At 22.1% G+C, this 26,696-nt stretch overlaps 9 protein-coding genes across 9 annotated transcripts; 6 read left to right on the top strand and 3 right to left on the bottom strand.

The window, feature by feature from the left end:
- Nucleotides 1-739: 739 nt before the first annotated feature.
- On the top strand, nt 740-6,160 carry PVVCY_1001580 (protein kinase, putative; the record flags this gene model as incomplete). The annotated part of the gene is made up of 1 exon (XM_008625610.2): nt 740-6,160. One exon carries the CDS (start codon nt 740-742, stop codon nt 6,158-6,160), a length of 5,421 nt encoding a protein of 1,806 aa, XP_008623832.2.
- Nucleotides 6,161-6,964: 804 nt separating this feature from the next.
- On the bottom strand, nt 6,965-8,423 carry PVVCY_1001570 (CCR4-associated factor 16, putative; the record flags this gene model as incomplete). Its single annotated transcript, XM_008625609.1, has 6 exons — nt 6,965-6,990; nt 7,086-7,174; nt 7,304-7,450; nt 7,536-7,770; nt 7,946-8,045; nt 8,247-8,423. 6 exons carry the CDS (start codon nt 8,421-8,423, stop codon nt 6,965-6,967), a joined length of 774 nt encoding a protein of 257 aa, XP_008623831.1.
- An 832-nt stretch (nt 8,424-9,255) lies between these two features.
- On the top strand, nt 9,256-10,452 carry PVVCY_1001560 (queuine tRNA-ribosyltransferase, putative; the record flags this gene model as incomplete). The annotated part of the gene is made up of 1 exon (XM_008625608.1): nt 9,256-10,452. One exon carries the CDS (start codon nt 9,256-9,258, stop codon nt 10,450-10,452), a length of 1,197 nt encoding a protein of 398 aa, XP_008623830.1.
- Nucleotides 10,453-10,986: 534 nt separating this feature from the next.
- Nucleotides 10,987-11,756, bottom strand: PVVCY_1001550 (calmodulin, putative; the record flags this gene model as incomplete). The annotated part of the gene is made up of 2 exons (XM_008625607.1): nt 10,987-11,357; nt 11,678-11,756. 2 exons carry the CDS (start codon nt 11,754-11,756, stop codon nt 10,987-10,989), a joined length of 450 nt encoding a protein of 149 aa, XP_008623829.1.
- Nucleotides 11,757-14,434: 2,678 nt separating this feature from the next.
- PVVCY_1001540 (Hsp70/Hsp90 organizing protein, putative) lies at nt 14,435-16,114 on the top strand (the record flags this gene model as incomplete). Its single annotated transcript, XM_008625606.1, has 1 exon — nt 14,435-16,114. One exon carries the CDS (start codon nt 14,435-14,437, stop codon nt 16,112-16,114), a length of 1,680 nt encoding a protein of 559 aa, XP_008623828.1.
- A 622-nt stretch (nt 16,115-16,736) lies between these two features.
- Nucleotides 16,737-18,479, bottom strand: PVVCY_1001530 (SAP domain-containing protein, putative; the record flags this gene model as incomplete). Its single annotated transcript, XM_008625605.1, has 8 exons — nt 16,737-16,784; nt 16,874-16,936; nt 17,072-17,144; nt 17,273-17,321; nt 17,467-17,523; nt 17,690-17,962; nt 18,082-18,175; nt 18,399-18,479. The coding sequence occupies 8 exons, from the start codon at nt 18,477-18,479 to the stop codon at nt 16,737-16,739; spliced, it is 738 nt and encodes a 245-aa protein (XP_008623827.1).
- Nucleotides 18,480-19,670: 1,191 nt separating this feature from the next.
- On the top strand, nt 19,671-21,119 carry PVVCY_1001520 (alkaline phosphatase, putative; the record flags this gene model as incomplete). The annotated part of the gene is made up of 2 exons (XM_037634438.1): nt 19,671-20,396; nt 20,514-21,119. The coding sequence occupies 2 exons, from the start codon at nt 19,671-19,673 to the stop codon at nt 21,117-21,119; spliced, it is 1,332 nt and encodes a 443-aa protein (XP_037490535.1).
- Nucleotides 21,120-21,980: 861 nt separating this feature from the next.
- On the top strand, nt 21,981-23,348 carry PVVCY_1001510 (conserved Plasmodium protein, unknown function; the record flags this gene model as incomplete). Its single annotated transcript, XM_037634437.1, has 1 exon — nt 21,981-23,348. The coding sequence occupies one exon, from the start codon at nt 21,981-21,983 to the stop codon at nt 23,346-23,348; it is 1,368 nt and encodes a 455-aa protein (XP_037490534.1).
- Nucleotides 23,349-24,570: 1,222 nt separating this feature from the next.
- Nucleotides 24,571-25,827, top strand: PVVCY_1001500 (zinc finger protein, putative; the record flags this gene model as incomplete). The annotated part of the gene is made up of 1 exon (XM_008625603.1): nt 24,571-25,827. One exon carries the CDS (start codon nt 24,571-24,573, stop codon nt 25,825-25,827), a length of 1,257 nt encoding a protein of 418 aa, XP_008623825.1.
- Nucleotides 25,828-26,696: the final 869 nt, after the last annotated feature.

Below are 26,696 nucleotides of genomic sequence, written 5' to 3'. Positions count from 1 at the left end.
ATTCGCAACAATTTTACACTTTATATAATGCACTGAAAAAATATATATACTCTTAATATTTTCAGAATAGTTTAAATATACTAACAGGTGAAATAAAAATGCAATCAATGAAAAGTACACAAAAAAAAATATAAAAACATAATTAATTTAGTATGTAGTTTTATTTATGAAAGACAAATATATATAAAAGAAAATAGATAATAAGCCCTAAATTAAGCAAATGCAGCTTAAAGGAATATTTAAAAAATCATAGGGGACAAAAAAAAATTATTTCCATAAAATTTATTGGCATAAAGAATTATACATTTTGCTTTGGCAATAAATTTTTATAGAAACAATCAAACTAGTCCTTTATGTTTTGTTTTTATCTGCTTATTATTTTTAACTGCTTAATGAGTAATTAAACCGCTTTGAATTTTATTTGTTTTATAATTAAAATTGTTATTTTACATATACCTTTAAGTCAATTGCTATTATTATACTCCCACGATTGCATTCGTTGGATATTATCAATTTGCGAGAAGCAATACACATACATATATATATCGATGACAATAAAAATAAAGATATATTGTCTAAAAAGAAGAAAACAAAAAGGATTATGTATATATACACTTAGCTAATCATTTTCAAAATATGAGAGTAAAACATTCTAATTGCCAATGTAGTGGGGATTGGAGTGACAACAACGACCAATCTTGTTTTTAAAAAAAAATAAAAAACAAAAAAATATGTAGAAATGTATTTTACGAAGAAATTAAGAAATAAGGAAGGCCATAATATGCACACACTTTTGAATATGTATTTAAAAAATAATATAATAAAAAAAAAACATCACTACTTTAAGGGTATTAATAAGCATGTATATATAGTTAAAATAATTTTTAAGCTTACAAATAATAATGATGGTAACTTTTATAATGTTATAAAGGTTGTTTTAAATAAGAATATTGCTAAATATATTTATAAACTTTTAAAATATGTGTGTAAAGTTTTGTGCCTAAGTAAGTGTAAAAAAAAATGTTGTTTTCATTTAAAGTCACAATGGGAGAAATATTATATCGAAAAAGATAATCTTGGAAAATGTTTATTAATTAAAACATATTTAATAAATATATACTATATTATTTTTAAAAATTTATGCAATATTCTTGCAAAGCATAAAAATAGCTTAAGACAACATTGCTACCTACTTTTCAAAGGAAGTAACGATAATAATTATAAAACTAAAAGGTTTGATGATAAGAACGAGTATATCATAGGCCCTCAAAAAGATGGTGAAAATGTACAAGGAAACTTTTTAAATATTTTAAAAAAAAAAATTGATTCATATGGGAATATAAGTAGTAGCAAAAATTATAGCACCGATGTTTGGCTTCTAAAAAATGAACAAACCAAACCAATTAATTATAATCAGCTCTTTCGGATTATTTTGGTTTTATTTAAGTATAACCCCTCCTACTATTTAAATAAAATATTATCAGAAAAAAGGCAAAAAAACATTTTAAAAAAAATAAATAATAGTGATTTTATTTGCAATAATAATATTTTAAAAGACAAATTGTCAAAGGGTAATGGGTTTGATCGAGATAAATGTGCTTGCTTTTATAAAAAAAACAAAGAGAGAGAAAATGGTAGCTACATAACTATAGAAAAAAATAAGAACAGTAAAAAGAACATTCAAAATATAAATTTATATCATGATTGCCTTAAAAATGGAAAAAGATATTTTGATAATAAAAAAATTAATAAGGCGAGGAAGGATATAAAAACTGTACAATGTAAAGACAAAATTATATTATCCTTACACAAATATTTGAACAACTTCCTAAGAATAATACATTATATTTTTTCATTTAAAAAACGGAATAAAACTGTAAAAAAAGAATTTATCAATTTTATTTTCAAAAAAAAAACACAAAATATTCACTTTATATTTAACATGAATAACTCTCTTTTTAACATACTAAAACAAAACAATTTTTCTTTTAAAAATGGTATTCGCTATGAAAGTCAATCTATAAAAGTTTGTACTATTAAGTTAAAAATAAAAAATGATGTTCCATTATTTTATATATTTCAAAAAAAACAATATAATAATTTAAGAGCTTTGTTAAAATTTGAAAAAAAATCATTTCATTCACAAAATGTATGCTGTCTATTTTTTTTTTTATTCCAATTTGTTAAGAAAAAAAAAAAAATAATTTTTAAAATATGTTCAAAAATTAAAGATATTATTTCAAATATTAAGAATGAAAATTATATCACTATTTTAAAAAGTTTATTAATATTAAAAAATTTTCTATATAATCATAAAGACCTACTTGAACATGTTTTAAGGATCTTGGAAAATTATCATGACCGAAATATTATTTATAATTCATTTTGTTACAAAACAAATTTGAATGAGCCCAATACAACAGATCATCAAACAGGCAAGAAAAATAAAAAAAGCAATAAGGAAATAAATTATGAGCGTGTCTCAAATATTCCTGCAAATATACTACAATGTAAACAGTGTGCATGTTTTAATAAAGAAAAGCAATCAGAGCAATTCTATGAAATGGATAACAATTCTTATATTAAGGCCGGTTTATTATTCACACAGTTATTTATTTATATTTTTTCTTTATACATAAATTTGTTGTTAAAAAGCTTGCTAAAATATAGATCAAATATAAAAAAAAAATACATACTTATGAAAATTATAATTATAAATAAGTACGGAATATTACAGACAAAATATGATATTAACGGGGTTGCAACAAATGTGAAAAAATTAATCAAAAAAAAAAAAAATAATAATTACTTTTACAGATCAACCATTTTGTCTTTAATTTATTATATTGTAAAAAGATGGAAAGTTGTGACTAATCTATCAAATATGTACAATTACAATATAGAGTATGACAATAATACGAAAATAATTCTAACCAATTTTGTATTAATATTATTAAGAGATATGAATAGTTTGTTTGTAAAAAATAATAAAAACTACTCACCAAAAAAATGGATAGATTACAAAATGAGAAGAAAAAATATGCACTATATATTTGTAAATCACCTAATGTATATGTTTTTAAAAAAAAATTTTCTTCATTTTTTTGAATCATTTATTTTGAATACTTCAAAAGATTGTGATAACTTGTCTAATAAGATAAAATTAGAGAACTTATCACATGAAGTTATACATAAAATAATTTGTCAAAATAGGGAAAAAGATACGACATTAATTTACAAATATTTTGAACTTGATGAAATATTTTTAAAGTTTTATTCAAATTTTATAAGCCATACAATAAAAAGTAAAAAAATAAAAGAAAGAAATTGTATAAAGAAGAAAATCGAGTTTCTTTCCTTCGATCACACAATATATACCTTATTTTACAGAATGGAATATTTTAGAAAGTTTATAATAAATTCAAAAAATAATATATACATAAAAATGATAAATAAATATTATTTACTTTTAATTATATTAATATGCTACAAAAGAGAAAAAGAAATAAATATTTCAAAATTTATGACAATTTTTTTAAAAATACTTGTCTTATTGTCGGACCAAAAAAATATTGTTTTGCAGCTCTATTTTTATAAAATTAAAATTTTAGAGTTTTTACTACACTATATTAATGGTGGCAATTTTGAAAAAGAAAAAAAAGGAATACCCAAAAGTAATAAAAAAATACAGACTCCAAATAAAACCGCTTGTGATATGGTTTGTCACAAATATGCCGATAAAGATTGCACTAAAAAATGTACTTCATCATATTCGAGTTACAATCAAAATTCTCAATGTAATAACCATACTAAGAAACATAAATTGGGAAAAAATATTATACCCCCATTATGTTTAGACAAAATTAAAAAATTGTCTAATTCTTTTGCCAATTGTATATCCGACGAATATGAAGAAAAATCAAGTATTTGTTCATACGAAATATCATCAAAAGCAATCGAAAATGAATTGAATAAATATATAGATAAGATTGAATGTTTGGAAAATGTTTCTACAAATAAGTTACTATTAATGAGTGAAGAATGTAGGGGATATAAAAATTTGAAACATAATTTTCACAAAATGGAAGGAGAATACTTAAAATGTGGGACCTCCAATTTGATTGATCAAATTAAATATAAAAACCGATATAACGATAAACTTAATGATGAAATTATTTCCGTTAAGGTATGGATTATATTATTAATTTTTTCCTTAATAACTTCCTACAATAAAAAATGTCTTAACGATTTATATTTTAATGAAAATTATTATGATGAATATCAAAATATAAATAAAAAGATTGAAAAAAAAGTGTTTAAAAAGAGTAATAAAATAAAAAAAATACTAAAAATGTGGTTAAAAATATTTGATAAATATTTCCCTTTTTCTAAGCTAATTAATTCAGAACATTTATCGATCATACAAATTATCCAATTTTTCATAAATAATAATATTAAAAAAAAAAAAATTATTACAAATATAAAAAAGGAAGGAAAGAAATATTTTATCAATGATCAAGTAAAATCAATACTCTACAATTTATCTGTTGTAAAAAATTTAAAAAATATAATATTCTTAAAAAAAATAAATGAGCATGGTAATGGGAAAATATTTTTATGTTCACATAATATATTTAATAATAATTTTTTTATAATAAAATTAATAGATATACCTAACAATATAAATGAAAATTATATTTTTAAAAACATTTTTAATGAAATTAAATGTCTTCTTACTTTTCAAAACTCAAAAAAGGGAATATGTCAAATGCATAGTTATGGTATTATTCCAAATTGTAATAATAATGGTTTTACTTATTATTTACTTATGAAATATTATGAAGGAAATTTAAAGGATCTAATGAGTTATGCACACATAAGCTATTTAAAAGAGATAAAAAAAATACGAGAAAATATAAACCAAGCTTTTTTACCGATTGTGTGTAAGAAAAAAAGAAAGAAAATAATTTTAAATTTTAAAATAGCCAAAATTACTAAAAAAATTACAAAAAGGTGTAAAAGAAATTTCATATTTTGCTACAAGTACCGATGTAGATATACTAATGTGTATTCTTGCTACAGTATGATATTAAAAAATCGGATTTTTATAAAAATAATCCAGTTGAAATTTATTTTATTTATTTTAAATATTTTTATTCAAATAATAGAACAAATCATTTATGTACATAAAAAAAAGATCATTCATTTTGACATTAATACATGTAATATTTTAATCGATTTTAAAAAAACATACCCACTATTAATGCGTAAAAAATATAAAATAAAAAAGAATAACTACAATAATCATAGTAATACTAAGCAGACTCTTAAAAATTTTCAATCTCAAATTGTTATGAGAAATGGTTTTGTAGAAAATGAAAGGGAGACAAATTTAGATTTTATTCTTCCTTCCTATCAAATTAATAGCTCAAGATATAAAAAACAAAATAAGCTTTATAACAGTTTTGATATATCGATGGCTAGTTTTAATTATAGACAATATTTTAAGAACATAATGAAAAAAAAAGATTGTCAACACATAGTTGTTCCATCAATAGTTATCAGCGATTTTGGGGAAAGTAAGTTTTTTTTAAGGGATACAGACTTTATTTTTTTCAGAACAAATCGAGGAAATGAAATGTTAATAGCTCCAGAACTTTTGACCAACAAAAATAAATTTACATATTCAAAGAATAAGTACAAAGATATGGGAAAACGTTCAAGAAAGCATTCATTCGTACCATTAAAATTTTATAAATGTCTAAAAAAAATCAAAATGCTAATAAAAAAAAAATTAGAAAATCAGAAAAAATTTCAAAAAAAAAAAATAAACATGTCTAAAAGTGACATATGGTTATTAGGATTATTATTATACGAAATGATTACTAATGAAAGTTTATTTAATTATTATAATTTTATTTATATAAAGATTTATGAAAAAAAAGAATTATTAAATGAACTCATTAATAAGAAAATTAAAACGAGATTTAAGGAATTGAAATATTTTTTTAATTTTTTTTTCCAATTTGATTTAAAAAAGAGAAAAGATCTTTATGAAATATATAACGAAAGTATTAAAATATACAATTTTTATTCCAACAAATTAGAGAGTAAAGAAGAAATATTAAAAAAAACAAATTTAAAACATGAACTAGATTGAGAATATCAAATTGAGGAAGCAGGATTCATAGCCCTTTGTATGTAGAAAACAAATAATTACCCAGCCACTATCATAAAGTGATACACTTCTTAGTACATTACAGGGAATATAATATTTAACCGTAAAACAGTAAAGCAAGAAAAGGAAAAATATATTATACTGATGAGGATTCACAGTATAATTAAGATATGTATCTTTTAGTTTAATCATAAATTAATGTATAGTTTAGCTTATTTAAAATCATTATTCAACGATTTTTTCTATGTATTTTTTTTTGAACATTCAAAACACATTTAATAAGTTCAGTGTAAAAAAATTATAATATATGTTTGTTCTAAAAAACAAAAAGACGAAGAATTGGATATAACCTTTATATCCGAATTTCTTTTACACTAAAATTTTCAAAATATTTGTTTTCACATGAAACAAAAAAAATATATAAATAAATTATATGCACTTGATTTAAAATTTTTGTTTCATATGCCTTAATTATGTCAACATTTTTTTTTGTTTTTAATTTGAAACTTTTCACAATGTGATGATATATTTTGTGGAATAATAAAACCGATATATCATTTTAAATACAAACTTCTTTTAAATAAGTATATTATTTTATAAAAAATGTTAATCTATATTTTTCTTCTCATATATTAAGATTCATGCATTTAATGCATTATTTTATATATGTGTTTCGAATGGATGCTCTAACTTTGTTATGGTTATTCACGCTAGTTAATACAATCATAGTATGTTGAGTTCGTTTTTTTTTCAGTCGTTATTTTGGTACCTTCTTATAATGCTTGTCTAATCAGAATCTAGATTCATAATTTCTATAAAAAAAAAAAATTAGTTACATTAATATGGTACCTTGAAGATGTTTTAAAAAATAACAAAGATACGCAAAATTGTGTTTATATTGGTATACCTTCAATATTGTAAGATTTATCATTTTTGTTTGTCTCCTCCATCATATGGTCAAAAACAAAGTCAGCCATTGAAACGTATTTCTTATCACTGCATATAGAGAAGTAAAATAGTAAACATTATGAAAATGTAAGGATATGACAAATATGAGGATAAACACATGTATAGAAGTTTCTTTTTTATTAATCTTATTTTATTTTCATCATATTTATGACTCACTTTACAATAGTGTTTATATCTGAAAAAAAGGATACTGAGCCTTTTCCCAAATATAAAACATGGGTAGACCATTTGTCCATACAATCAAATATGTGAGTCGAATAAATTATAATACACTTATATTTAATAGATTCATTTTTCAAAAAACTGAAAAAAAAAAAAATAGTATAAATATAGAATGAGATATATATAAGTATATGAATTGTGTTATACTTTAGAAATAATTTCTTACTCAAGTAAAACTTTTCTAGATATTAAATCTAAGGATTCTGCTGCTTCATCAAAAATATAAATATCTTTTCTTTTCATTATAGTAGATACAATTTGAACTTTTTTTTTCTGTCCCTTAGAAATGCCAGATATAACTTTACTATCATCTATGTCGAACAATTTCATTAATTTTTTATATCTCTTCGAATCAGCATATTGAGAAAACATATTTTTTATTGTGATATTCATGGCGTATTCTAAAAAAAAATTTATACACAGATTAAGATATTATAAGAATATTATATGAGAGCAATAAAGATAATTTATGAGAAATAGATGAACCTTGAGAGTTGTAAAATAATATATTTATTCACTATTTTTTAGTTCTACATTTCAAACAAATTAAATATATTATTAATTTTTATTATATACCATCATTCCACCATTCTCCAACATATCCTATTCTTTCGTTTAAAGAAAGGTCGTGAAAAACTGGTTTATTAAAAGCTGAAACAGATTCTTCTTTTACAAGCTAAAAAAAAAGAACACATTTTCATATCTCGTTAAAATGAAAATCACATTATAAATAGAAAAATATACATTCTAAATATATGCATTACAAAATATTAGTTTGTCTCTATAATATCAAATATTGTATTATTTTTATTATCATTGTTGTTTCTTTACACATCCATATATTTATATTTTATAACTTGTTTAGAATAATATATACCTTTTTTCCAGCTAAAATGCTTAGTAAGGTACTTTTTCCGGCTCCATTCTTTCCACAAATTAGAACTCGCATACCTCTTTCGAATACAAGGTTTATATCGTTTAGGGCCTGGATTCGGGTTTTTCGTAATGGGTGATAGTAATTATAAGTTAAGTTGTTAATTACGATGCTATCCATTTTTTATAAATATGTTATACAAAATTTGTAAAATTTGCAGTGTTATTATGTATATTATATATAGAAGATATATATTTGCTGATATATACTTATAAAAATCTGCTTAGGGTTATTATAAAATTAAATAAAAATTTTTTACTTGCTTGTTTTGGATTTCTTTCGAGAGTATACTTGAAAAAGTAAATAAGTTCAAAAATATTTTGGGAAAAATAATAAAAAGAATCGCATATAAAATATATAATAAATAAAAAAAAATACATGTATATTATAACGGGTGGAAAAAATATATAAAATAAGTTTATATCCAAATTTAAGAGGATGAGTATATTTTTTGAAGGTATGGAAATTTTTGTATGAATTAAAGTTCTACAAGGTGTCGTTTTTTTTCTTATGTCTATGTATTATATACTTTTAAATATTTGATTATTAAAATATTTGATTTATTTAATTAAAAAAAAGGCATTTTAATTCGATAAGTGGGAATAACGAATTTTTCTTTCCATTTTTTATAGATTGTTTTAAGAATAAATGGGTTAGCTATTTTTATTAATCACTAACCTTATTCAACATTGTTCTTATTTAAATTATTAATTGTGTATTGTTTATAATTTTATTATATTTTTTGCCAAATTTTCCATAAATTATTTATTATATTTCTTTTTAAGGTTCAAAATTATTGAATATTACGTGATAAGAAATTGTAGGCATATTCTCACGAATATATATTGCTATTATAAATAATAGCTACAAAGGTAATACCATTGTATATACAATATAAGGGAATTATATAAGCCTACGATATATATTAACTATAGAAAATATAGAAAAGGAAATGAATGAAAATAATAAATACCGAGTAAATAAAATCTTCGATCTGGAAACTCCAACAACTACTATATTAACAAATGATATGCTACCAGAATTCATAAATCTAGAATTGCTGAGGAAAATTGAATCAAATTTTATTTTAAATTGTCCAGTATCTGAAGTATATAATAATTTAGATGTTTATGAAAAAGCCAAAGAACATTATTTAAAAAATAATGTAAAAGAACAAAACAGTTACTTACATAACTTTTGCGATTTTAAGGGTAGCTATAGATATATGAATATACGAAATGTTTTAGCAAACAATTTCAATTTAAATATTAACAAATTTATAACATTAAAAGATAGTAATAGTATAGCAACTTTTACACTTGATGATTTTATAAAATGTGTTGAAATTTTTGAACCAAATATTTTATGTATCCCAACTGAAGAAATAAAAATAAATGAGCAAGTAGGGAAAAAAAAAAAAATAAGAATTATAACTCTAATGAATGAATTTTTAGAAAAAATAAAAATAATAAAAGAAAAAAATAATGGCAATGATGAGCCTTTATGTATTTTATCAGTCCCATCTACTATTAATATAAATAGTGTAATAAAAGAAACGTTAGATAAATACGATTCAATTATTAATGGTTATTTATTGAGTGGTATAGGTTATGATGAATCAAACCAATTACGAACTAGCTATATTAAAGATATATTAGAAATAATTCCAAAAGACAAATTAAAATTTATACAATTATCGAATGGAAACCCAATTGAAATTTTACACAGTATATATTATGGGATAGATATTATCGAATCAAATTTCCCTTATTACTTAGCAAGAAATGGAAAAGCTATAAATATGGATATAAATTTAAAAGATATAAATTATGAACAATCTACATCATTAGATATTAATCTTATTAATTTTGAAGACAAAAAAATAAATGATACTTTTATTATAGATTTAAATGATTCTAAATATGCATTAGATTATTCTATTATATCTAGTAATTCACCAAGAAAAGAAACTAAATCATATATACATCATTTATTAAAATGTAAAGAATTAACAGCTAATGTAATATTATCATATCATAACCTTTATATTTATAAATTGTTTTTTCAAGAAATTAAATCACAAATAAAAAATGATACATTTTTGTCTTACATTAATAAATTCATACAACACCATAAACTGGATGTGTAAAAGTGAGAGACGATGAAATGTGTGGCTACATTGGTTTGGAAATACGAAACCGTAATCATGTACATAGATAATATTTTCTTTACTGTTTTAGTATATAATTTGTCAATATTCCCTTAAAAATATTTTTTTTAAATTACCCATTATTATATTCTTTCACATTTACACATACTTATGTCACTATTTTTAGGATATTAACAATATTTATAAGTTTGTTTTTTACCCTTAAAAAATGCATAACTATTTACACTATTTCATTTGTTTTTTATATGCCCATATAAATTAATCCTTTATTTTTTTCGCATTTTTCATTAACTTCCATTTGTTAATTTTTTAAAATCAATTTTTATTCACAGATTTTATATTAGGGTTATAAAAATTTAGAATTTTATCAAGTAAAACATTATTAGTTAATGGTATTAAAATGTATAAGGGAAAGTTAATATAAAAATTAAAAAAAAAGTTACACGTATATTACGCATACAGTGATGTACATATACGCACACAATGATGTATATATATGCATACATTAATAACTTATTTAGCTATCATCATTTTAACAAACTCCTCATAATTAATTTGCCCATCTCCATCAATATCTGCTTCTCTTATCATTTCATCAACTTCTTCATTTGTAAGTTTTTCCCCTAAGTTTGTCATGACATGTCTTAATTCATCAGCACTAATATATCCATCACCATCTCTGTCAAAAACTCTAAATGCTTCAATTAATTCTTCTTCTGTATCTGTATCTTTCATTTTTCTTGCCATTAAGGTTAAAAATTCTGGGAAATCTATTGATCCATTCCCGTCTGTGTCAATTTCATTTATCATATCTTGTAGTTCCGCTTCAGTTGGGTTTTGGCCCAATGATCGCATGACAGTGCCCAGTTCCTTTGTTGTTATAGCTGCAAAGGTAAATAAATAAAAAATATATAAATAATCGATAAGTGTGTGCACAAGCACATATATATATATATATATATATATATATATATATATATATATATATGTAATGTAATCCGAATTCTTATTATAAATGCGAGTATTAGATACTATGAAAGTTGGTAATATATGCCAACAAGACTTAATATGAAATACTTAAAATGCACATGATGATGCAATTTTTTTTAATACTATTAATTTATATATGCATTATTTTTATATGTATTTTATTTTATTAATATATATTTATTTTTCTCTCTATCTACTCTCTATTGTTGCTTACTTCCATCTCCATCTTTATCAAATAAACTGAAGGCTTCTTTGAATTCCGATATTTGTTCTTCTGTTAACTTGTCTGCCATTATACTGTTTAATTACAAGATCATGAGCTTTATAAGTTTCGTTTTTTTAGTTCTTTTAATTTCAAATAAATAAATTTATAGCTATAAAATTATTTTTTATTTACATAAAAGTGTATGCATTTTCATAAATATATGAATATTTTTTATTTAAAATGCATTACTTTTATATATATTTTTAACAAAAAAAAAAAATGAAAAAATACCCTAATCGAAAAAAGGGAATGAAAGGTTATTATATATTTAAGCATTTGCTTATGTGTGCATTATATGTAAATATATTTTATATTATATTATATAATTATAATATAAAAGTAATAAATTACATATTATCTTTAATTATATAAATAATATACCATTTTAATTCTTATATATTTATATTTTGTGCACAAAAAAACACATTATAATGTAAGCATTTTACCAACTATCTATGTATGATGAGATATGAATATGCTATTCCCTATAAGGAATTCCTTATTAAAATTTAAAACTATGAAAATGATTTTTCAAGTTATTCATAATTATTTAAAAAAATATATATTTTGTGCTCATATAGTATTTACATAATATATGCGGAATATATCAAATACAGTACGCATAAATACTTTAGCATATATATTTTTATTAATTTAAAATAAGTATTGTTATTACTTATTTCTAATAATGCTATACAAATACATTAGCATTTTTCGCTAATTTTACTTAATTTTTTTTTGAATTAGATTTGATGTTCTTTCCCTTCTCACATATGTTGGCATTTGCAAATATAAATTATTATTAGCTTTGTTCTTATTTCTCTTAATCTTATACTATTTTTATATCCCTTAATATTTGTGACACTTAAATAATAGTATGTTAAGAAAATGTGTTATTCCCAAAACCTTTTCATTTAATTTTCTATAATACCTTTTGAATGGCTATACCCTGACCTTTTGAACAATCACACAAAAGTTCTCATAAAAAGAATGAAATAAATTAGCAGTCTATTTTTTTTTTTTAAACATTATTAAATTTTTTTTTAATATCTATTCAGTATTTAAATGGAAAAAGGAAAATTACGAATTTTCAATTTACACAGTTATACACTATATTATTTCGAACACTTTATATATGAAAAGTAATTTATATATTGATTTAATTGTGTAAATTTATATTTTAAAGAAATTGGCCGAAATATATCCAAATAATAAGAGGGGAAACTGCTTACACTATATAATTTATAAATCATTATATAGATAGATTGAATAGTAAATAAAAATTAGCTTCTTTTTTTATATTTTTCTATAAAACATGTGTAAGGATTTCGCAATTTTATTGCATTAAAATAATTACCATATCACCTTTTGTAAACTAATTTAATAATATACTATATATAGAAACAAAAAAGTGTCTTAAAAATGTATTCATAATTATTTAAAAATAAAATAATAAGCTTATTGTATATACCAAAGAGGTTTTGCCCACCTATAGAGTTTAAATAATGTGTAAAACTACTGTACATATTGTGCATATTAAAATATTGCTTAATCGCTTCTTTACAGTATTAATCAATTGGACAGAATATATATACGGGGTAGTAAATCTCTAAAAAACATTAAGTCCATAAAATTGTGATCAAACAAAAGTACATATTGGGGGAAATATACTTAACACGAAAAAAACAATTATTTTGATAAACAATGTATTTATATACTTATATTTTTGTAGAATATGTATGTTGTGAGAAGGGAAAAATATATCAGGGTAGTAAATAGAGAGTGAAACAATTGGTAAAAATTGTAGCAATCCTACATATAAAAAATGATTTTTTAATTTTTCAGCTAATTTTATTTTATTAATTAAAATGAGGATTATACCATTTTTATATGGAAAAAATTAATTTATAACTTTACATAAATAATAATATATCATTGTATATATAAATGTAAACACCTTTTATGCTTAAACTTATTTCGTTCTTATTACTAATAAATAACTGCAACATTCCAATTATCTTTGAAAAAATTATATAATCATGCAAATACTGTTAAATAAGGAAAAAAAATAATAAAAGTATTTGAAAAAACACAAAATAATGCAAAACTTTTATTTTGTCGTTATAAATGTAACCTATAAAATTTCCAATTTTATATGGAAGTTGAATACACTAAATACATCAATGCGGTCCTCATATAATTATACATATTATATATAAAAGGGAAATGGTAAAAAAATATACGCAACATTTTCAAAATATAAAAATTGCATTATGTTTCTCTTGGAAACGACAATAAAAAAAAACATGAAAAATAAAAGATAAATATTATGTAGATTTCACCAAACACTTTATTATTTTTTATATATATTGTATTATTAAAAAACAAAAAAAATATAATACATTCACCTAATTAAAATTGTATATAAAAATATTCAATTTTTAAAATAAAAAAAGGGAAATAATAAAAAAGAAAAATATCCAACATCAAATTAAATTAAAAGTAGGATTTATACAAATATTCTGTACTTTGGGAAGTAAAAATAAATTATATAAATGTTTGGAACAAATAAAATTGTGTATATATAATAGCTTGTTATAGAAATACACAAAAAGTATAGCGAAAACCAATATAAGTTGATAAAACGTGTACATTTTTATATAGCCATTTATTTAATAAAAAAAAAAATAATATAACCTTCTAAGTATGGTAAACAAAGAAGAAGCTCAAAGGCTTAAGGAATTAGGAAACAAATGTTTCCAAGAAGGGAAATTCGAAGATTCAGTAAAATATTTTTCTGATGCTATTAAAAATGATCCTTCAGATCATGTTCTTTATTCAAATTTATCTGGTGCTTATTCCAGTTTAAGAAGATTTTATGAAGCATTAGAAAGTGCTAATAAATGTATTAGTATAAAAAATGATTGGCCTAAAGGATATATTAGGAAAGCATGCGCTGAGCATGGTTTAAGACAACTAGATAATTCTGAAAAAACGTATTTGGAAGGATTGAAATTAGATCCAAATAATAAATCATTAAAAGATGGATTAGAAAAAGTAAGGAAAGAAAAGGAAATGGAAAATATGGAATATATTAATCATATAAATAACATTATAAATAATGACCCCAAATTAAAATCATATAAAGAAGAAAATTCAAATTACTCTACCGAATTATTAAATACAATTAAAGCTATAAATGCAAATCCAATGAATATTCGTTTTATTCTTTCTTCTTGTAATCCTAAAATAAGTGAAGGTGTTGAAAAATTTTTTGGAATAAAATTTAATGATGATGCATCTCATGAAGCAGAAAGAGAAAGACAAAGGAAAAAAGAAGAAGAAGAAAAAAAAGAAAAAGAAAGAAAAATGAAAGAAGAAGAAAAAAAAAAAAATAGAACACCAGAAGAATTACTTGGTGATGAACATAAATTAAAAGGTAATGAATTATATAAACAAAAAAAATTTGAGGAAGCATTAAAAGAATATGATGAAGCTATAAAAGTTAATCCAAATGATATTATGTATTATTATAATAAAGCCGCTGTTTATTTAGAAATGAAATCCTATGAAAAAAGTATTGAAACTTGTATTTATGCTATCGAAAATAGATATAATTTTAAAGCAGAATTTTCTCAAGTAGCTAAAGTATATAATAGATTAGCTATTGGTTATATTAATATAAAAGATTATGACAAAGCATTAGAAGCTTATCGTAAGTCATTAGTAGAAGACAATAATAGAGCAACTAGAAATGCTTTAAAAGAACTTGAAAGAAAAAAAGAAAAAGAAGAAAGAGAAGCATATATAGATCCAGTCAAAGCAGAAGAACATAAAAATAAAGGAAATGAATACTTTAAAAACAATGATTTTCCAAATGCAAAAAAAGAATATGATGAAGCTATTCGAAGAAATCCAAATGATGCTAAATTATATTCAAATAGAGCTGCTGCTTTAACCAAATTAATTGAATATCCATCAGCTTTAGAAGATGTTATGAAGGCAATCGAATTAGATCCCAAATTTGTCAAAGCATATACTAGAAAAGGAAATCTTCACTTTTTTATGAAAGATTATTATAAAGCAATACAAGCATATAATAAAGGTTTAGAATTAGATCCAAATAATAAAGAATGTACAGAAGGATATCAAAGATGTGTATACAAAATCGATGAAATGTCAAAATCAGAAAAAGTCGATGAAGAGCAAATTAAAAAATCAATGGCCGACCCAGAAATCCAACAAATTATCTCAGACCCACAATTTCAAATAATTTTACAAAAAATAAATGAAAACCCTAATTCTATTTCAGAATATATTAAAGATCCAAAAATTTTTAATGGATTGCAAAAGTTGATAGCTGCTGGTATTTTAACAGTGAGATAAAGTTAGATAAAGCATATCTCACACTTGCTTTTTTCTCATGAATTAAAATTGTATTTGCGCATACCATCTATGGGTATATTTGCACACATTTGTGCTATACATCAATTCATGTTTATTTATGTACCTTTCTTTATCTTTTAATTATTTGAATATCAGTTGTTCCCAACCCCATTCGATGGCATGCGTACATATCTTTTATTTTATTTATATTCTATAATTTACCTCGCTTAATATGCCTTTCTAACAACCCTTTTAAATGTAATGTCTTCATTATGCGAATTAATTTTTTAATTTTAGCAACAAACCAAAAAAATATAAAAATTTTAAACAATAATTTTTTTTCAATAAAATAGTAGCGAACTTCGCTGTTTATATAGAGAAGGCTATATCACAAATAGTGAAATATTTATTTCGACAGAAAACAATAATATAAATAAAAACACTAGATAAAAAATTTACATATATAAAAGATAAAATAAATATGAAAACAAAATTGAAGAACTGATGGGAATATATTCATATATAATTAAAAATAGGAAATTTATTTTATCCTCCTCATTTCATAATATATTTCTCCTATTTATTTGGAGTAATATTGTATTCCTATCATTTTTAATGAATTTTATTGTGTTATGCCAAATCTAAGGGCACGGGCTTTTAATTTTTCATGCTGTAAAACAAAAAAGAAAGTTTACCATAATATGAATGGGAATATATATATGAGCATGTACATAATATTTGTCTGTTTATTTGCATTACATCATTTATGGAACCAAATCTCTCGGCTCGTTTTTTTTTCATTTCAATATTGTTCAAATTGCCCTAATACAAAGAAAATAATCAAATTCACAATTAATATTTTTTTTAAATAAATCCGAAAAATATAATAGTCTAAATTAAATAAATATATTGAATAAGAACAAAAAAGTATGGATGCATAAGCAATCGTATACTAACCACATTCATTCCAAATCTTTCTGCTCTTCTTTTCTTATTTTCTTCTTCCATTTGTTTGGTAACAATGCAAAATCTGGAAAATAAAAAATAATGCACAATATAAAAGTTGTAGCCAATAAAAAGTGTCATATCTATAGTGATGATTTTGCATAGCACATTTCTAGGTGTTAACTATTTCATTTTATTTTCATCTTTGTTTACCTTTTCGCTCTGGATTCAAGAGCTGCTGGTGTGGAAACACAGTCAGTTCCTACAAAAATAAAATAATTAGACCATAAGACAATAATTGTATTGTAGCATAAATTGGTAGAATAAAAAGGGGAATTTTTTGAATTTGGCTAGCTTCCAAACAATGATCACTTCAAAAAAATTTAAAGAAGGTTTATGAATTTTACCAAATCGTTTTCTTCTCATCTCTCGTTTTTTTTCCTCAGTTAAATAAAGATTATCTTCTTCAAAAATAAAAAATAAAAAACAAAATGTATAAAAATCCAAAATCGATATACAGACAAATTGCGCATAATTTATTACATATATTTCAGTAATATATAAAAATAGGGTTTGACCAAAAAATATAAGCAAACATATTCAAATGGATATATATTATTTTTAGCTAACCTGTTCGAGAAATTATATTTTTTTGTAATGTATTTTGAGGTGATAAATTTGATTCTGAAAAAGTTATTTGGGTTATTACAACTTTTTTTTGTTCTTCATCAGTGTTACTCTTATTTTCATTATTTTTCGAATTGTCATTATCATAATATTTTGAGTTATCAGTAGATGTATTAGAACCTAATATATTTTTAAAATAGCTTGTCATTTTACTTAATCCACCTTTGCTATATTCTTCTTTTGTATTCACTGAAATTTTTTTTTTATTTTTTCCACCTAAAAAAATTATCATTTCAAAATTGTATTATCTACTTTTGAAGAACATATTTAACATAATCTATATATGTTTTATAATATTATTTTTATTTTTTCATTAAATTTTATATATGTCTTACCGTCCTTCGAATCACCATTATCACCTATCCCTTGCGAATTAGATCCGGTTCCCGTTTCTTGCTCATGTTTTAATAGTCTCTCTAACAATTCGTTCTAAATATAATAGAAAAATAATGAAAAAAGATGAAAAGATTGATAAAATATTTCATCCCCCCCATAATGATAATGATTAGTCAATCAATTGTATATCTAAGTATGGATATAGGATGGGACATAAATTTATATTTCTATATGTGCATATATATGGAGTTTATTGAATCAACGTATTTTTCCTGTTTTAAAATGTATAGATAAATATGGATGAAGAATTGCATACTTTTTTTCCATGAGACGGTAGCCCTTTTTTAGCTAACAAATCCTTTAGTTCTGAGCATTTCAAATTTTGATAGTTGCTCATCTTTACTTTTATTTTATTTGTTTCTGTTTATTTGTATATTTATAGTATTGGAATACTTTTTACCTTTACTTTTTTGACTGTTATTTTTTTTTTTTCAAATAAATCTTTCAGTATAGCATTTTATACATTAAAATATTTAATTAATTTCTATTTATTTCAATATATAAATATTAGAAAATTGACAAAAAATGTATTAATAAGTTGTAAAAAAAGTATTTAATTACATTTATTAATTTAATATGTTATTATGAAATTATACATAATACATATATATATTTATTTTCCATATTAATATATCAATTCTTTTGTGGTATCAAAAAGAATGAGTATCAGTTATATACAAATGTTTTTACATGTATTTTTTTTTTATTTCGAATTATCGAAATATATAATCATAAATGAAAAACTAAAAAAGAAAATTTCTTTGAAAATGTACAATTTTTTTATAAAATGTTTATATATATATATTTTTATAAAGAATAGTAAACATGTTAGGATGTGAAAAACATGTACACTAAATATTTGTTCCGGTGGGATACAAATTAAATATATATGTATACATATTTAAAGGTGTTTAAATTTGTTAAGTAATATATAAAAAATTGTTATGAATAATATAAAAAAATAATATATTTACAATCATATACAAAATTTTGAACTTTTAAAATGACATAATATGGTATTTAATTTTATTAGTAAGTTTACATTTAATTAAATTTTTCAAAAGCATGAAAAAGTTATGATTTTTATTCAAGTTGTAAATTTTTTTTTCCTTCATACATTAACTTGTATATATTGAAGCTTATATGGAATATATTTTTGTATAGAAAGAAAAGAAAAAAAATACTAGTTTAAGAGTATTATATATATTTATTTATGATTTTTAGGCATGGTACACATAATTTTTTTGAATATATATTTGCATGTAACATGAATTTATTGGGAATGAACTCGCTTTAAAATGATGTAACACATCCCCATTTTTATTTTATTGTATTTTACTTTAAGTTGTATTCCTTTTTTTTCTATCTTTTGGAATTAATTATATAAGATTTTTGATTTGTTATGAGGTTATTATATAATATTTACAGACGTGGATTTTTGTGTGTGTTGATTTGCTATTTGTAACACACATATATACAGATATATTTATATGCATATTTCTTTTTTTTAGTATATTTTAAATTAATAATGAATAAGTATATGAATATAATTTTTTTTTTGTGTGCGTATGCACAATATGTGATATGCCAGGCAGATCAAATAATTAATGAAAGATTGGACAAGCTAGTTTTTTTAAGTTGTAATAATCAAAGGAACAAACCCAACACCAATTTAATAAAATCCATTGAAAAAAAAAAACCACAATTGATGTTATGGATAGGAGATTATTTTTATTCGGGATGCAGAGAACTTACATGTCTAAAAGAATCATATGAATATATTAAAAAAGATGAATTTTATATAAATATGAAAAAAAAATTTACAATTGATGGAATTTATGATGATCATGATTATAGTTGTAATAATGGAGATCGTTTATTTAAATATAAAAAAGAAAGTAAAACTATGTATTTAGATTATTTAGGTCTCGATAAAAATGATATAAGATATAAAAGAAATGGAGCATATTTTTCTAAATTATATATAGATCCAAATGATGAAAATAATCAAGTTAAAATTATTATTTTAGATACACGATATAATAAAGATCCTTATCCATATTATACCCTCGAATCACGTACCGATCAATATATGTGTAAGATGCTTTCTTTAGCATCTCGTATACATGCATCATTGTTTGGATTATGTTGCAATAGTACCAATGATATATTAGGAGATGAGCAATGGAAATGGTTGGAAAAGGAATTAACTAATTCCAAAGCTCGGGCCCACATTGTTATATCATCCATACAGGTATACAACATCTTTTAATCTGTTACAAAATGTTTCAATTGCATTTCCTTATTCTCTTACTTCTTATCCATTCCATCGTATTTTCATGATGCTATTTTATTTTGATTATATTTTCAGGTTTTCGCCAATTATATAATGAACGAAACTTGGGGTTTGATGCCCGCGGCCTTAAAGAGACTAAAAGCATTAGTAAAAAAAACAAAACCCAAGGGATTAGTATTTTTAAGTGGTGATGTACACTATAGTGCTATACTAGGAAATGAAGAAGATATCGTTGAAGTAACAAGTAGCAATGTAAATCAGGAAAATAGTTATAGCCCTATTATTCAATATTTTGTTTATTATGTTTCATATCTTTTAAATGGCGCCACACCTTTTAAATTCGATAAAATTTACGGATTTAGTAATTATGGTGAAATTAATATTTCTTATCCAAATAAAAATAATATAAATCTTAAAATTTCTATAAATAATTCAAATGGTGAAGAAGTTATGTCAGCTAATCAAACTTTTAATAATAAAAAAGATATATATGTCAAAACAAAAGATATTCATTTAATAGATGATGATTTTGGATGTTTATCATGTAAAAGTAAAGCAAAAGTATTTATGATTTTGATTGCTTATATATTATTCATATTATTGTGCTTTCAAATTTTTGTCACTATTTTAAAAAAGATTTTCCATAAAAAAGGTAAAAAAGATATACATAAGGAAGATTAATGCAAAAAAAAAAAATAAATTGAACAATTTTAAGCAAAATATATTTTTGTTTATCGTTTAATTTATATGTACACAATGCACTATGTTGATATATGTTGTTAAAATGTTTTTACAACAATGTATTTACTATGTTTCTCATCCTATATGGATAGGTATATAAAAAATACATATTTTTCATGCTAATATATAAGTAAATATTAGTAATATGCAAATTATTTTTTTTATAAAAATGGACCCCATGATATTGTTTTTATTTAATTATGTTTTAAACATTTATTAGTGCTAGTGTAATTATGCGAAACTTAAAATTTCGATAAAAATAATATCCCTATATATTTTATATATAGGTATTGTAATAATTTGAAATTAATAATAGCATTTGTTCCTTCCCATTTAGCGGAAATATGCACAAGGCTAAGTAATATATCTTAAGTTGAAATAATACTCATAAGTAAAGCATATCGAAAAATAAACATAATAAGTAAAATATAATAAATAGTATCGTGCTATATACGAGGTATGCATATAATGTGTATTAAAAATGTGATATGTAAATTCAAGTATTAATTTAATTATTTAAGTATTTTGTTTTTCATTTCAGTGCGCATGTACCTATATTATTTTTTTTTTGTTTTATAATTCATAAAGCGAACAATTTTTTAATCTACTTTACCCAATTAGACATTACTAATTTATTTTATTTTATACATGAATGAGAGAATATGTGTATATTTATGATGTGCATTTTTGTCTTTTGTTAGTTTGTTAATATTTTGTTGTATTTTTTGGTAATTTTTTTTGTACGTTATTTTAGTTTGTGTTTATCAATTATTGATAACTTTATTAAAAAAAAAAAACAAAATGATTAGTGGTTTATTTCAAAGTAAAAAATTGATTATTTCTATAATCATTTTAATTCTCAGGATTAGCCTATTTTCGTGTGAAGGACAACTATTTTTTAATAATAATTTTTATTTTTTAAATTTTTCAAAAAATAATCACGTTAAAATAAGTGAGTTAAATATAGACACGAGATATGTATACCAAGGGTTGAGAAATATAAATATAGACTTAGCTTTGTCAGCATTAAATGGAGTAACAAAAGAAAATATAAATGATTATTCACAATGGAATGAGTATAAAAATATAAATAATGATAAAACAAATATTTCAAATGTAGTAGTAAAAGAGTGGAAACAATTGAATAAAAAATCATTTTTTTTAAAAAATAATAATATTTCAAATAATGGCGATTTAATTAAAGGTATGCCTAAGCCATATTATATAAATAGTCTAACCGAGGATATAAATAATATAAATCTATATTTTAATATTAACAATGATGCTAAATATGGGGAAATAATTTACAAAGGAACATATATACCACAAATATACAGTAATATATTTTTACTTTTTTTAATATCTTATATGTACTTATTTTGTATTAAAATATTATTTAATGGCTATATTAAAGGAAAATATGTAGCTAAAGAATATATACTTAAAATTTCTACATTGTTCATTTTTTTTGTCATATTAAAAATATCATTAACATTTTTACCAGCAATTTTAAGTTGTATTGTTTGTCTAATATTCACATTTTATTTTTATTCTATATCAATGAGCCCTTGTAAAGACATTTTATATTTTTTTGAGAACACCAAAATTAAAAAGGAGCCTATTGGTTGGATAATTATTGTTTATGCAGAATCGATATTAATTGGAAATATGATATATAATTTGTTATGTACCCCCAAAACTATAATAATATTTATAAGATATATACAAAATGACTTTTTAGTAAAAATAATATGCTTAACTATTTTATTATTTATATCATTTATTATTTTTTTTTTAATGATAAGTAATATATTTCCAGCAAAAAAAGCTCAGAATTTTGTCTTTTCCTTTACCTCATCATATTTAATTGTATCATGTTTTACTTACTTTTGGAACATTCTTCTATTAAGGATTTTAAACAATACCAATATATTTCAAATAGAGCCAATCATGTTTTTTTCGTACGCCCCAAAATTTGTATTTAACAAGCAAAATATGTTTGCCCTTTTTGGGATTTTTGCAATGACCATATTATCTATCATTTTACCCAGACTTAAACAAATTCAAAAAAATATATTCGGCATGAAGGACAATATGTATGATAGTGACATTGATGTAGGAAAAACATCCAAGAATAGATATAATATAATCTTAAATTATTTCACATAGATTTTTTAATCCTTTTTCACTTGTGTATGCAATTTGCTTTTTTGTGACTCATAAATTTGTTAAATAATTTTTTTTTCTTAACTTTTCTTGCCTTTGAAAATTAGATAATTGTTATTATCGAGTTTGTATTGCACACATTCCCTAAAAATACTTATTTATTGGGATAAAATATAAAATTTTGTAAACAACTATTATTTATAATTTCTCTTAAGTTAGACTGTTTTTTTCATGCTCCACCTTCAACCATATAATTTCACAACAATACCAATTATCCATTTTAATTGTGTTAAAAAAACATGTACTTAAGTTATAAAAGAATAAGGAAACAGTAAATTAATAATTTAATATTTTTACCAAAAAATATAATTTCTTTTATATTACAGCATTCACAAACATTATTTAATTTGTATTTCTCCATACTGTGTTTTCTTATATAATATGTTTATATATTTTATAATATTATGAATGAATATAATTTTGGGAGTTGCAACATAAAATAAAAGGACATTATTATAAAAATAAATAGGAACATATTAGATATATAGGGATGGCAATACTATTTTATTTGCATGCTTAATTTCTCGCTTTGCCCCTCAAAAAAAAAAAAATCACAACAAATATAATTCATATTATATTATAAAAATAAATTAAGATTATATACGTAATTATTTATATTGTTAGAGTCTATTATTTTGCTTTTATTTTTTATTACATATTTTTTCATTTTTCTTTTTTTTTATATGGAGATTATAAAGAAACAAAGTTAATAAATTTCCACATATTTTTTTCAAGTATAAAATAGGTTTTCAATTTATATGGGGGAATGAAAATACAATTAAGGTAGTATATTAGTTAAAATAAGTAACTAACTAAATGGTAAGCACATGCGCAAATGTATGTATAGATAGCTTGCATATAGTATTAAAGAGAACAACACTTAATTTGTAGAATAGCTATCCAATTTTACCGTAGTCTATTATGTTTTTTTCAAGGGATGGTATATTTCTCCTTTTTTATGTACTGCATATATTTTTTCAGCATAACCCAAATTAAATAAAAAAATGTATAAAAAAAGTAATATTTTATTTGTTACTATTTTGCACAGCCCCATGAAGTAGTATATGATAATATACGCAAGTTAGATAGGAATACATGCGTGTATAGATATATTAAAATATACAAAATAATATATAAACATAGTTTAAATGAATAACTTACAACCATGAAAAAAACATGTGAGGTATGTAAAAAAAAAACATTTCAATATGTTTGCCCATCCTGTGAAATAGTGTATTGTAGTCTTGAATGTTACAAAGGGCATAATAATAAATGTGTTACTAATTTTTTGGAAAATCAAGTCAATGAAAAAATAAAAAATAATATAGTTAAAGAGCATGATATAAAAGAATTTAAATTTAAGTTAAAAAAATTTTATGATGAAAATATTGAAGAAAATTACCCATGCGATAAAAATAATGATAATGAGCATATCGATGGTGAAAATGATATGAATACCATTGAAGAAGCTATTTTAGGGAATGATTATAGCCAAATTAAAGATGAAAAAATAAAAAATGATAAGGATAAAAATGCAAGAGATAGTAGTGAAAATGAAAATGAGGATATGGAGCATAGTGGAAGTGATAATAGTGAAACTGAAGAAATTAGTGGGTATTCAAAAAAATGGTGTATAAGCAATAAGCGATATAAAGTCCTTACTGATTTAGCACTAAAAGACAAATTAACACTAGATGATTTAAATCAAACTGAAAAAAAACAATTTTTATCATTTTTAAAAAATAATGATATGAATTTATATTTAGGAACATTTGACCCATGGTGGCTTAATTGTGTTATAAAAAAAATGGACATACCGGAACATATATGTTGTACTAAAAATGTAAATAAAAATGTTATTTTTATAATTGTTGAAATAATATATTCTTATTGTTATTTGTTACGAATATATAATAAGTCTATATATAATAAAGAGTTCTGTTATTTACTATTGGAATTAGCGAGCTCATTAAACAGATCTACTATGCCAGAATCAAATGTGCTAAACACAATTAATAACTTATTTCAAAGAATACTTGAAAATAATGAAATTGCAAGAGAAAAGAATATTTTATATAATGTTATAACTGATGTGACAAAAATATTAGATTTAAAAGATCTTGTTCTTAGGTGTTTATATAAAACAAAAAAAATATTTAAAAAAGAAATTGGAAAAATAAATAAAAAAAAAGATCAATTATACAATAAAGGAAATAATGCTTCCGAAATTATTATGATTTTTCAAGACCAAAAACTTTTTAAATATGTCAATAAAAAAATTAAATTTCTCTATAGTTATGCAAATTATCATTTTGATGATTTTACAAAACCAAAAGAACAACTAACAATGTTTTACAAACAACAAGCTAGTTTCATACAAGCAAATGAAAAGAGGGAAGTTGTTTTATCGGCCAAAAATTAAACCTAAAATGGGGATGAAGCAATAAAGAGGACAAAAGAAGTGACAAATATATGCATACGCTATATATATATATATATATATGTGGAAATGTTAGCTAATACAAAAAATTTAAATAAACAATTTTTTATTTGCCTTAAGGAATATATAATAAAAAATGGCTTGGCTAAAGTAAAATAAGAATAAGCCTTATGCTATATGTTATATGTGCATAAATAAAATGAGGTATATATATTACATATTTGGATTTAAATAATTTTATTTGTTGTAACATTTTAAAAGTTTGGGATTACATTAATTTAAATTAATTTTTTAGCATAATTTTTTAATTATGTGCAATACTGTTTTGTTTTCTTAATTATGTTGTATTGCTTTTATTACACTTTAACTTATTATTTTTCATTAGGTAATATTTTGTTTTATCATTTATTATTATTTTTTTTTTTGTTCTTAAAATTAATATGACATAAATAAAAGTTACTTATAATGTGTATTATGTGTGCTCATCATATACACAATAATTTGCCGAATTTTAAAATCGTCGCATTCAATATATTTATATCCAATATTATATAGATAAAAATATGCATAATATAATATTAAGCATATGACCATATTATGTATTTAAAAAATTATATTCAATATGTAAAATATTTATATTCTTAAATTTAATTTGGTTGTATATTATATATTTTTTTTTGTTTACGACTAGCTATTATTTTGGGTTTGAGAGGGTGCATATGCACAATTTTTTTCATTATTATTCTTAAGCATATTTTAATTTTTTTTACACCCAGATTTATATGTTATGATTGTTCGCCTTGCATTTTTTAATATTCTTACTATTATTAGCCTTTTAGCCTTTTATTGTT

This window comes from Plasmodium vinckei (assembly GCF_900681995.1).
Source record: "Plasmodium vinckei vinckei genome assembly, chromosome: PVVCY_10".
Taxonomy (NCBI): Eukaryota; Apicomplexa; class Aconoidasida; order Haemosporida; family Plasmodiidae; genus Plasmodium; species Plasmodium vinckei.
Note: the sequence above shows the minus strand (reverse complement) of the source record. Positions and strands in the feature narration are given on the sequence as shown.